This window comes from Myotis brandtii, unplaced genomic scaffold (genome assembly GCF_000412655.1).
Source record: "Myotis brandtii unplaced genomic scaffold, ASM41265v1 scaffold1076, whole genome shotgun sequence".
In the NCBI taxonomy this organism is placed as follows: domain Eukaryota; kingdom Metazoa; phylum Chordata; class Mammalia; order Chiroptera; family Vespertilionidae; genus Myotis; species Myotis brandtii.
Window position 1 is genome coordinate 1196310 of NW_005353663.1, and position 13736 is coordinate 1210045.

At 43.8% G+C, this 13736-nt stretch overlaps 1 protein-coding gene across 3 annotated transcripts in view; it reads right to left on the reverse strand.

Moving 5' to 3' along the window:
* Positions 1-13736, reverse strand: part of SNCAIP (synuclein, alpha interacting protein) — a 142636-nt gene that overhangs the window by 63524 nt on the left and 65376 nt on the right. For all 3 annotated transcript variants that reach the window (XM_005857123.2, XM_014542017.1, XM_005857122.2), the window contains exon 2: positions 5065-5167. In XM_005857123.2, coding sequence (XP_005857185.1) covers positions 5065-5121 — 57 coding nt within the window. In that variant the 5' untranslated portion in view covers positions 5122-5167. The remainder of the gene's footprint in view (positions 1-5064; positions 5168-13736) is intronic.

Below are 13736 nucleotides of genomic sequence, written 5' to 3' on the forward strand. Positions count from 1 at the left end.
TCTCTTTTTTTATTTTATTCTGGGCCAGCTTTAGCTCTGGCTCTAGCTCTGAGGCTTCGTATCTGGTTTGTTTGCCGTTCTATAATCGAAACAATGTATAACTCCAGCTCTGAGATCCCGGCCGGCTGAAAGCTGGTTTCTGGGGTTTTGTTTAGCTTCTATATTTGTTACAATGTTTCTTAGAGTTGCAGCTCAGAGGCCGGCAAGTCAGGCGGGGAACGTTGGAGTCTGCAGTCACTGAAGCAAGGAAGCCTCATGTTCGCTTCCAGCTGCCTGGCTGCCGGCCGCCATCTTGGTTGACAGTTAATTTGCATAAGGATATGCTGATTAGCCAATGGGAAGGGTAGCGGTCGTACGCTAATTACCATGTTTCTCTTTTATTAGTGTAGATACCAACTACATTGGTGCCAAAAAGTTATTTGCATTTGCTTCAGTGCCTATTTGGGGATAATAATGGGTGAGATGACTGGCCCATTATACTCAACTAAGTTACTCAGAGGGGGAGAGTCACATGGTCAAAGAGTTCTGTATATAAATCCTGACCTGCCACTTGCCCATTTGTAACCTTATGAAAGTCATACTACATCTCTAACCCTCATTTTCTTCATTTGCCAAAGAAGGGATTAAAATAGGGGCTGCTTTGTGGAGTGGATGTGAGGCTTAAACAAAATAACGAACTTAAAGAGTTCAGTGCTGTGTGTGGCACAGCCAATGAGTCAGGCTCTTCAATGGATCCATGGTGTTTGGCCTCTGCATTATTCAAACCTGTGCATACTATTTCTGAGGACAGCAAACTGGCCTCTCTTAATAAAACACACCACGGCTACTAAGAACCTCACGGTAAAATTGTATTCTAGAGCATTTTTCATTTCCCAGACACAGGGCTCTGGCTTCCATAGGAATAAAGAAATCTGTAAACCTGTGTGCAGTGACAGCAAGGCCCTGCTCTGACCCTCTGTGTTTACGTGTGTCGTCATCTCTCCCTCGCACATCTGCAGCCAGTGCACAGTGTTCTGCCTTTTTCGATGGCAGGATTACAAGAATGTATAGTTTAAACCCTGCATTTTGCAAAGGATGAGCATTATTTTGGAGTCTGGGAAACTTCAAAATAATGTAAGTGCCTTCTGTGTTTTGTCTCATTAGGTAAAGGCAAAAAAAAAGTTCTAGTTGTTTTTTTGGAACCATTATACAGCTTGTGTTTTAATTAAAACAAGAACCAGGCTCATAACTAGAGGGAAAAATCACAAAATGGAAAGCTGATGGCTATGGCTGGGGAGGAAGAAGAGCGGTTTTAAACTTGGGCATTTTTTTGGTAAACATCTTTTTCAAAAGAGACTTAAGAACTGTGCGGATGGAGGCTTACAGAATCCTAACAATAAAGGCATGTTTGTGAGAGACTACATTTCTCTTTATGCCAGCAAATTAGCAAGTTCAACACATCTTCAGTTTTCAATGTTAGCACCTGAATAGTCTCCACTTTGCCCCTAAAACTGTTATAACATTTATTGCTCCTAGTTTACCTAAATAGGCTGAACCAACTGTTCCAGTATTTAGGAGGTTATCTCTACATCTTTTCCCATGAAATCATTATGTAAGAACAATATGATTCCGGTAATTTAAGGTATTGAACTTGGGTTAGATTGACTAGAATAGAATAATCTACCATGTTATAGAGGTTGCCAGTCAAATTTGAGCTTCTTTAGTTTCATGTGGCCAAGATTGCTTATCCTTAGTACTATCAACATTTTAAGCCAGATAATTCTTTGTTGTAGTGGGTTTTCCTGTGCATTTTAGGTTGTTTAGAAGCATCCTTGGTCTCTACCCACTAGATGCCAGTAGCAGCATATCCCTAGTATGAGCATCAAAAATGTCTCCAGGTATTGCCCAGGTATTGCCTGAGGATGGGTAAAATCGTCCTTATGAGGACCACTGCAACAGACTATTTTTATCTTGGAGAAGCAGTATTATAGCTAAAAGTATAATGCTGGAGACAAAGCGTCCCTAACTAAGTGGGTGACTGTGGACAAGTTATGTAACTTGTTTCATGCTTCTGTTTCCTTATCTGTAAAATGGAGATAATAATAAGTACCTTCTTCAGAGGATTGTTGTGAGAATGAAACAGCATAATGCCTATCCTATAGCAAGTGCTCAGTAAATGGTAACCATTATTATTGTTTCAGTAATTCTATGCACCTTCCTGTGTTTCCTTCTGATAAAAGTTTAAATGTAGGTCAAAGATCCACACAATAAATACACAATTAAAGGGGGGGAGGTTTGAGTGCAGTTACACAATTACAGATGGATGTCTTTATTTATGTTTCAGAGTGGTCAAGTTATAGAAACTCAACTATTGCATAATCCTGCATCCCAACTTGCTAAACAGCTTCAGTTATTGCTTAACATATTTTATTATCTTTTAAGTGGAGATTCCTAATTCATCAAAATTATGGGCTGCTGCCAGATGATTCTTCTGTAAACACAACTGCTCTATTGCAGTGTTTAAAAAAAGTTTTTGACATGATGCCTGGTCTTTTCCCTCGAGTTCTTTCTTCACCAATGGTCATATAAATATTACTGTATTATTGATTGAAATAATAACAAAAGCTACCATTTTTAAGAGCAACTTACTGTGTGCTAAGCTAAGTGCTTCATATATATTATTTCACTCAATCCTCAAAAAAAACACACCCCACAACAACAACAACAAAAAAACACCTTAAAAGTTAGGTGGGTATCTCAGAGAGGTCAACAAAGGTCAGAACACGTCTGTAGCCCAGACTGGTGCCTTCAAAGCCTATGCTTTTACTTACTTAATTACTTATTTTTGTGTGTTTTGTGCATATTTTTTAAAATCTTTATTGTTGAAAGTATTACAGGTGTCCCTCTTTTTTTCTCTGTTGACCCCTCCAATCCACTCTTATCCCCTTTCCCAGGCCTTCTCGGCACTACTGTTTGTCCATGGGCTATACATATATGTATATATGTATATATGTATATATATGTGTGTGTGTGTGTATATATAGTATATAACAGTGATGGCGAACCTATGACACGCGTGCCAGAGGTGACACGCGAACTCATTTTTTTGGTTGATTTTTCTTTGTTAAATGGCATTTAAATATATAAAATAAATATCAAAAATATAAATCTTTGTTTTACTATGGTTGCAAATATCAAAAAATTTCTATATGTGACACGGCACCAGAGTTAAGTTAGGGTTTTTCAAAATGCTGACACGCCGAGCTCAAAAGGTTCGCCATCACGGTGCTGTCCTCTCCTCTGTTTTTACTCTTTTTACTTATGCTCTCCCCTCTGTCTGAAGTGCCATGTCCCCTGCTCAAAATTCATTGGTTAATCTCTTCTGGCCTTTCCCCCTTTCCCTCTGAGAGATATGTCAGTCTGTTGCATGTTTCAATGTTTCTGGATCTGTTTTGTTCATCAGTTTACTTTTTTCATTAGATTCCACATATAAATGGGATCATGTGATACTTGTCTTTCTCTGACTGGCTTATTTCACAAAGTCTATGTTTTTAAAAGGCAACTTCACTAGCAAAACTCAGAGAGTAACTCCCAAACTCCTAAACAAGTTTCCCTTTCTTAAACACCTGCCACCCACCCCACCCCTCCCCACATTATCATTCACTCTCTTTGCTCCTCCCCACTCAGCTCAAAATACCTTGACAGGAGTGGTTATAAAAGAGCCACGCTCTGAACACTTTTAAGGCAAGCACAGTAACTCAGAACAAGACAGACAGAAAGAAAGGTATTACAGAAAGGAAGAAACTCACTTCAGTTGGTCTTCACAAGGATTAAAAAAAACTGTCTGGAAGTGGAAGTAAGGGAAGGCTGAATTTACCTTTCCCTGCTACAAAGACTCATCTAAGGTTAAAATAGATCATTCATCAAACTCATCCCAATAATTCAATACTTGTGTACATACAGTACGTGGATTTCACTTCAAAGTGGAGAGTAAAGGAGAGGACAGAGGCACGTTAAAGTAAGCTTATCTTTTTGAGACAATTTCTAGCTGTGACCCAAAGCTCTATGCTATGAAAGATCAATGAAAAGTAAGGTCAGAAATTGTGTCCACCTGCCCCTGAGGCCGCCCCCACCACTGAGGCTCCTGCTGCTCTAGCAGCCCTAGCCTAGGGAAGCAGAGGAGGACTGGGGGGAGTCGGATGAGGATATGGTCTCTTTGACTAATCACCAAAAAGCAACTTGCTCAGCCAGCTTTATTTCTGAAACAAGGAAATAAAGCCTTACTTCTCTTAATTTAAAAAAAAAAGTGACCCTGGAGGTTTTGAGAAAAAAGTCACATGACTCATTCAGAAACGGCAACCTTCTCATCACAAACTCTGAGCACCCCATTTGGCTGGGAGGGCATGAGAGGCCCACATGCGGCAGAATTGTGTGGCCCAGGACAAGTCACAGCCAGCTCTGAGCAGAGGGGCATGGAGAGGACCCCCCCGGAGCAGCCGTGATTCTGAGAAGTTCAGTAGCCGATAGCATTACAGGATTAAGCAGGGCTCAGAGGTCAGTTTACCACTGCATGGCTCTTCCTCAATATTCCCAACAAGCATCCAATCTGCGCCTCGAAGCCTAGAGTGATTGGAAGGCTTCCTCTTGTTGTTCATCAGCTAACCTAACTTGGCCATCCTTCAGTCCATCAGCTTATGGGCGCCAAGAATGCTGGCTGCTCCATGGCCATAAAGAAAACTAAATGAATAGGGTTAATTCTGTGCATAAGTAACTCTATGAAAGTGCTTACTATCGGCAGGCACTTTATAAATGTCCTCAGCGAATAATTTTGGCAACAATGAAAGAGATTAGGAATGGGAGGCTCAGTCAAGTTAAATCTCACCCAAACTCACACACAATTACTAGTAAGTGGAATTCATTTCTTGGTCCAGGAGACCCCAAAACCACACTTTGTCTGCCCCACAGGATGTCAAGTTCTAATGTGGCTGGGAGAGTTTAGGACATACAGACTAGAACAGAGCGAGCAGCCCATGTAGGAGAAGGCAGAATCTCCCGAAAGCATTACTTCCAAGTAGCAATACTTACGGATATGTCATCACTGAAGTCAATTTCATCCAAATCAAGGTATTCAGGGGCTTCCATTATTCTTCTTTGCACATTTTGAGTCGGGTCAAATACTCATAAATTCCTGGACAAGACAGAAAAGAAAGGCAAAAAGGTGAATTGTTTTCCAAACAAAAATCGTATTTATATTTAAACAAACAAAATGAAAAAGGTAATTGGTGCCAGTGCTGCCTTTGAGTGCATTTCCTTTGTTCGAATGTCCCCAGGCTGGCTATCCAGAAACGTCCAGTGTGGTTCCTCCTGGCCCCCAGTGTGGCTCCTCAGGGGGTACCTGTGGTCCTCCACTTCACTTCACTTGCTCCTTCCTGCCCGCCCCCCCCCCCCCCCCCCCCCAAAACACGCCCACTGCACCCGCTGGCTGTTTCCATCTCTTGTCCAGAGGGACACAGGGATCAGAATTTGCCTCCCTCTGCTCTGTAGAAAGGACAGCCATCACCTCTATAAAACAGAAGCTTTCTGCATCGGTATTAGTCCCCCTGGGGAATTTAGAGAAGCCGGGTCATGTAACAATGACTTGGGCAAAATAAGATGGGCTTTGACCAGCGGGAGAGTGGATCGAATACTTCTTTTGGTTTATTGTCTAATACCCATTGTTCCTGACCCCAGAGAGCGTCTAGTGCTGTGTTCTTTTTGAATGTAAAACAAAATATGGAAAACGAAAACCCAGCCCAGCAAAAGAAGCTTATCTATACCAATCAGCAAAAATGGCAAAATAGAGCTGTCGCTGCAGCGAGCGGGTGGTAGACAGGAGGTGGGATGTGAAATGCCAGCCCTTGTTCTGCTCTCTAGGATGGCTCCCGAAGGTCACGTCCATTGTCACTGGAAATGCCTGGGGGAGAGATATGAAAAGTCATTGTCTGTTCCCTGTTTCCCACCTGCTATTTTTAGCTCTTGTTAGAGAGATCAATTTTAGTTAACTGCCGAGGAAGGCTTAATATGGTGCTCGAGTTTCAAATCGAGTACATCTACTATATTTAGATTTTTTCCAAATTCCTCTCCATCAAAACATGCCATAGTAAAGCAATTTTGCCGGTTTGCTGCTTGGTATATATTGTTTCCTCCAAATGGAAAAATATATTTCAGTCATTCATGTAACTTATAAGGAAGAAAAATTTTCTATCCCAAGCTCATCGATTCAAAGGGAGAGAAAATTCCGTTTTGAAAATATACACAAACACCCCTGTTGTGGATGCATCTGGTGTAACTGTTATGGAAGCCTCAGTTCTTGGTAAACATTTGCTGCTTTCTGGTCACGGGCATGAAAAGCAAATAAAACAGCCCGTCTCCAGTGATCCAGTTAGTGCAGTCTGTTTGGGTCACTCCCCACCCAAGGGACATAGATTTCTGATCCTGGAATATATGCTCATCATTGTCCATCCAAGCACTAGCTCAGGTCTAACTCATCCCCTGTGGTCCGTATTAGCACCGAGCCAGCACATACGATGCCTTGGGTGAAAGGAGGACTTCAGGAATGGGGTGCCCTGACATCTTAGGACAGCCATATTCCAATGTCTGTGTGGGCACATCCCTGGGTGCACATCGCTGCCTGGCGGAGCAACGCACACTGGATCTCCACAGCAATAACACAAGTACGAGACAGACACCATCGAATCAACAGTAACAATACTTCAGAATTTGTAGCACAACCTCCAGTTCATTCCTCAAAAAAAAAAACATTTTAAAAGAGGCTCCACGAAGAGATTAAAACCACAGAGTTATGACTGCGTTGCCCCTGCTTCTCGCAGCCCTGCCTGCCGGTGCCAGAGTGACCGAGGCAGGCGCCAGCGTGGCCGCAGCCAGCACTTGCCTCGGGGCTGCCTGCAGCAATTCCTTACATCTGTCAGGAAGATGCATCACCTCCCAGTTCATTTTCTCATCACTTATCATCATCACCATTGGCGGTGGCAGTGGCACCTACGGACGTCAAGACAGAAATATAGACCTCCCGGCAGTGCCTTGGTGTGCCGTTATCTCCCCAGAGCAACTCTCAGACGTCGAAGCAGATTCCCCTCCCCACAACCTGTCTTCCTGATTATAAAAACGGCCTGATGTACTCAGGCTGGAGGAGTAATTTGTTTTCTCCTCTAATCAGGGCGTATCTTGCAGAGGAGTAAGGAATACATTACTGGAAAGTGAAAATAAATCTAGGCCAATGAAAATGAGCTCATCAATATAAGATCAAGAATGTAAAAATACCTTCCCCTAAAAATAAACTCTTACTCTGAAGGCATTGCTTTTTCATTTTACATTTTTAAAAAGCTATACAAATAGGAGAACGACAATAAAGGAGAAATTGATTGCTTGCCATCCCATACCTCAAACCCATCACTTGACTTGAGTTTTAGTGTTTCCTCTCCTTCCCTTCTCACACGAATGTACCATTTTTTATTTTTTTAAATTATGGTAGATGCAGAATTGGTCTAAGAAAGGATTAGGAATCCTACTACCATGTTCAAATGAGATTATCCATTTAAAATAAATATTGAAAGTTCTTCTGAAATCACAATAAGGTTTAAAATAAAAACCAATATGTATTTATAAATATATGTATATATCCAGAAATTTTATTATTTCTAGAAATCTAAAACTAGGTCTTAAACACATGGCTTGTTACAAAAAAAATACCACTTTTCCTCTTAATCCTCACAAAGCTTTTCAGAGAAAAACACATACACTCGTATTTGCAAATTACTCAAAATAATGTTCTCCTCCATTCTGCTGGATTCTGAGACAATCCAGGTTCTTTGGATTCCAGCTTGTCAGTAATAGACTTCCTTCCAATCCAATTTCTCTGCACTAAGTCTGTTCTCCACAATGAACTGTTGAATTACAGACTATTCTCATGGCTTTGGTGAACACAAAGATGATGCTGGGTATAGGATGGGATGCAGACAAACAAAATATCACTAGAAACATGGAAACACAGGGAGATGAAGCAGAGAAACACTCCTCAAAGGGGGCCTGAGTGAGTATTTACTTATATGGTAACACAAAATGAAACACAAAATGCAAATGAACACGTCTTAACCAAGCAAATTAACAAGAAATCAGTGAGCCCTCTTTGAGTTGTTCTGACAATATAAAGAGCAACATACACTAAAGTGTAGCCATTCTCATGGGACATATCCAGTGGATAATATAAATAACTAGAGACCTGGTGCACAAAATTCGTGAAGGGGGGGTGTCCCTCAGCCCAGCCTGCGCCCTCTCACAATCTGGGACCCCTCAGGTAGGGTTCCTAGGCCTTGTTGGCGATCAGGGTCTATCAGGGCTTTCCTTCCCCATGCTGCCAGCAGCTGGCCCCACCCCCACCACTGCCACTGCTTGCCATCTATGTGGCGCTGCCCCCTCTCCCCCACCACGTCACCTCCCTCTGCAGGAAACAGGCGTGGGGTGCAATCGCTTGGTTGGTCTGGGCCTCCCTCTGCGGGGCGATCACTGGCCGGCCCCACACACCTGCCACAATGCCACTGGCCAGTGGCCTGGGCCTCCCTCTGTGGGCTGATCTATCGCGGGGCCCCCAGATTGATCACCCCGCAGAGGGAGGCCCCGCCCACCTGGATGGGGCTCTGCGATCAATTGCCACACAGAGGGTGGTCTGGGCCTCCCTCTTTGGGGTGATCGATTGCAGAGCTCCCCATAAATCGCCCTGCAGAGGGTGGCCTCTGTGGGGCAATTGTGGGGTGATGGCGGGGCCCCCTGATCAATTGCATCGCACCCGCCTTGGCTGGCCTGGCGCCAGCGCGTGTCATAGCATGGTTTTCCAGAATGTTGTCTGGATGGTTTTTCTGCTGTTTGGTCGTTCAGTCAATTTGAATATTACACTTTTATTATTATGGACTAGAGGCCCGGTGCACAAAATTCATGCATGGGAGGGGTCCCTCAGCCTGGCCTGCCATGATGCCAGTGTCCCTAGCCCAGGCCTCCGGCCCGAGGCACCCTCCCCTTCCTCCACGTGGCTGGCTGGGGCACCTCCCATCCCCTCCCTCTGTGTGGCCCGGCAGACGCTGGGCTCGCGTTGCCGGGGTGACGCTGCCAGCGTCCCGCCCCATCTACTATGGGCGCCACTATCTTTGTCGTGGAGTGACAGTTAATTTACATATTACTCTTTTATTAGATAGGATGATTTTAAAGCAGAATATCTTTACATTTGGAGTTGGAGGATGACAGTGAGATTCTTTATTCTATAGTCCAGAACACAAGAGTTACAACAGTTACAGTCCATTGCTGGAAGCCTGGCCACTGTTCATATTTATCTCAGTAGGTGGGATGGTCCAACCTCAAAATAAAGGGTTCTAGCATCCAGGACCCTCTTTTACTTCCTAATGGGCCTCCATGTGCAATGCACCCATCTCCTTTAAGATGCCTTATTCTACAGCCCAGTTCTTTGGTCTTTTTTTTTTTTAATCATTATTGTTGAAAGTATTACACTTGTCCTCTTTTGTCCCTCACTGACTCTTTCCACCCCACTTCCTCACCCACCCAGGCCTTCTTCACACTATTGTCTGTGCCCAGGGATTATGCATATTATGCATATAAATTCTCTGAGATTCATCAGTCTTGTTCCATGCTTCCATATCTCTGGATGTAGTCTGGTTTTAAAGCTTCTGTCTTGCAAGGTGCCACTTTTAAAGTATTACATTCTCATTTATAATGTGCAAAACCCCCTGTGGTTCACCAATCCCAGCCACATTCCCAACATTGATTGCTTCTTTTCAGTTGAGGGTGAGTCCACAGTTGTCCCTTGGTCATTGCCTCCTCCTTCCTCATCTGCCCATCCACTGAGCACCTGGCACCCTTGGGTACTCCGGTGAGGAATTAAGGATGTGATAGGAAGAGATGAATGAGGTCAGGTTAGCGCAGCGGCTGCAAATAATCCAACCTGATAAGGACACTGAGCGAGGCTGTGGGTGCTGTTTTCATCCTGCTTGGCTGGCACCATTCCACCCTGCACACCAGCCCCAGGAAACCAGCAAGGCCCTTTTTTGACCGAGGACGCACAGGCTCTGATGGAGTGCACAGCTACAGAGGGCATACACCCGAGCCGAGTCTGGCCCACAGATGTGATGTGTTTGGCCCTAACAACGTTTTAAAAATAATCAGATCAGTTGCCAACATGTAGACCTTGGGTGATTTCACATTGAATTCTGGACTTCTGGCTTCACTTTAAAAATATCTGAAGCTGTGGCAGCACAGGTCTGCATTCTGCATGACGAGATTTGGCGTCAGCGGAGCTGCAGCTGCCCTACCTGGCTAGGAGGCCTCTCCCCAGTCCACCAGCCCCTCCATCTGCTTTCCTCCTGGACAGGCCCTGCCTGGCCTTGGGGGCATTTGAGTATAGGACCTTTCAAAGGAATTCAGTATTAAACAATAAGCATCCCCCTCCTCCTGCTTTTTTTCTTATTGGTGCCTCCTGCCAGTAATGTTTACTTCATTTGTACTTTAAGATTGTTTTAAATTCTCATACCACAAAAGCAATAAAATAAAATGTCTTACAAATTAACTACCAGCATGTTACAATTTGTGCCTTCGTTCTATCTCATAGTATTAGAAAAAGAAAACCTTCAGGAACATAATAAAGTATTACGAGATGGAGGTTGTGTCTCCCTCCTTTTACAACTAGGGGAAGGAAGGGATCATGCCTGTGATTGGCACCGTGGGTTTACATGGCGCCACCTCCCTGTTGCTGTGAGTAGAGGGGAAGCTGTGTGCCAAGTGCAAGCCCAAAAAAAGACCGAAGCTGTCCTTCCTCTGGCCAGACCAGCAGCTTGGATGCAAGAGAACCAACCTTATTCAAGGCCAACAAGATTGGGTTCACGCCTATGTGAAAATATTCTCAGCCTCCCCAGAAAGAGCAGTGCAGCTTAAAACCCTTTACATGAGATTTCATTACTATGCATCATAGTTGGCCTTGGGCTGCTTGGGATCCCAGGACCCAGTCATTTATGAATTTGTGCTGTACCCCACCCTCTCAGCCCTGGCCCTATAAGCTGCAGTCTGTCCTCCCAGGTTCCCTGAGGTCCCTGGGGCTTTCTTTTGTATTGCTACCCCTACCACCCAGCTTTTAATTGGTCTTCACTGATGCCGGCAATTTTGAATTTGTCATTCAATTAGGCAGGTATGCTGTGTGTTTAACATTTTCATTAGGGGGTAGAGGTGAAGATGGAGATTGGGCAGGGGATGAGACTAAAAAAAAAGTAAAGGAAATATTTTCCAATGTTTCAGCTCTACCAATTTGGGTAGGAAAGTTTGTAGGGACGTGCAGACACAGGGCTAGGTGGTGGGACCTGCATATTGTGCAGAATCTGCTGGTGACACATTGCCCCCCGCCCCCTTCTTTTGATGTGCCCAAAGGACTGGGAGAAACTTTACCCAAACTCCAAACTGATGCTTGGCTCGAGAAAACAAAGAACAAAATAAGCAGCATCAACTATACTCAATGTCTGCAGGGTTTTTCCTACTCCACTGAGTTTTGATAAACTGCCAAGAACAGAAGTCCCTCCAGTGCCTGTTAAAGTACGTGGGAGGGGCTCCTTAGCCTTAATGGGTCTATCAACACCATGTCACTTTCTCATGAGTGGCCTCAATGATGGCCCAAAAGCTTCCTTTAAGGGAAGATTCAATTTGGGAAAGAGCTCAAAGCAACTATGAGTCCTACTGGATAATAAAAATCAGACAAGCAATTTAAAAAATAGCCTCCCCCTCTACCAGTCTGATATTCAGGTGATGTTTTAAAAATTGTTTTGGTTGTGACTTGAAAATTGACTCTGAAAATAATTCCAAACGGAGACTTCCAAAAATCTGTTGGGGAATGGCAGCATCACTGGAAAAAGCTTGGAGTGGCCAACAAAATTTCTTTGAGAAACGACACGCCTTTAACATACATGCTCTGGTGTGCTTGGCTCACAAAAAAGGGGCTTACTGATTGTGACTACAGTCACATATCACATAAATGGCTCGAATGAAATTCTTCTTAGCATGAATTGCCTCACTCCGTTTTACAAGGAGTCAGCACGGTCTCGTTCTGAAGGCTCGTGTTACACAGATTTCTCCTCTTTTGCCAAAGTCGCTGTTGCCACATTTACCAGTAAACTAGGCGGCCCGGCAATTAAAAGTAAGGTAAGGCTTGTCAAAATAAATGAGCAGAGTACATTCGGTGATGAGGTAACCTCAACTGATTTGTATTGCAACTTCTCTCTTTACTCTCTAATTCGCCAATACTTGGGAAAACAGAGTAGTTCCCTATACCCCTACACACACACACACACACACACACACACAGCCACATTTTTATTGGGATAAATTTTCAGTTTGAAAGCCTGCACAGAAGATACCAAACTTTCTTTAATATAGCAAGAGCTTTTAAAAAAAATCACAAACTAAGTCCTGGAATACTTGGGTGGAAAAAAGTGTAATATATGAAATGTTGTCCCCAGTTGGCTCAGTAGCTTGGCTGGCAAGGAAGCATCTCATTCCAAATGTTAGATTCAGTTTCTTTCACTCTCTGATTTAACAGTGGCCAGAAGCATGGCAGTCGCTAAATGTCTAGTCCTGAAGCAGAAAAATGATAGAGGCAAGAAACTTCTACTGGAAAGAGGCAACGAAAGGAGAGCCAAGAAGCACACAGGGGGACCCAGAGGGAAAGCACAAGCTGGTCAGGTTTCACCCACTTCCTCACTTATGGAATATTCCTGCGTGCACATGCTGCAGGAGACGTACACTACTCTCCACGCTGTACAGGGCATACAGTACAAGGGAGATAGACAAGAAAACAAGCCATTACAATATAATGCAGTCCTTGCTTAGACCAATAAATGCACAGGAGTCTGAGACACCTAACCTAGACCTTGGCAATGAGGGAAGTCTGCCTAGTAGATGTGAAATCTAAGCTGAAAGCTGGAGGATGAGGGTGTGGATGGAGAGGGAGTTGTAGGGGCAGAAGGAAGTGTTCCAGATAGTAGTGGTGTTAGGACAAAGGTCTCAAGGTCTGGGCAGTTCTTACTACTAGTAAATGCTAGTCTTGCTATGTTAAAAGGCAGCACAGTATTTTGCAGATGCAGCTGTAACCCGATGAGCTTGACCAGAACCCAACCTGGTAAGTTTAGCCACTGCCAAGAAGAAATCAACATGTAATTAACCAAATAGTGTACATAAGCAATGGCTAAGCCTCCCTTCGGGGAGACGGAGCTTTCTTGCTGCAAGTAAATAAAACTACCTAATGACAACCACGTCTTGTTCTTGACTAGAAGACTCCAAGCAGTGAATCCCTTGAGTGTGGTAATGGTTACAGCATGCGCAAAGGCCTGGAGGTGAGAATTCTGAAATAGAATTTCCAGAAAGATGAATAACACTGATTTAGCCTCTACTGCTCTTTTTATCTACAAAAAGGGAGTCTTGAATTGGGAGGGCCACGCTACAGTGATAAGCAGGGGTGGTTGGGGGAGTATTTCCAAAACCAGAGTGTAAACACAGCACATCTTCTTGGAATATCAAATTTTCTGGCAAGTTTGGAGAAAATACAAGTGCATGTTTGCTATCAAACAGGAGACTTCAATGTAATGTATTGAGCCTGAACCAGCTCCTGGGGAAGGGGTATTATATTTTCTGTTTGAACACCCACAGAAACATTCATG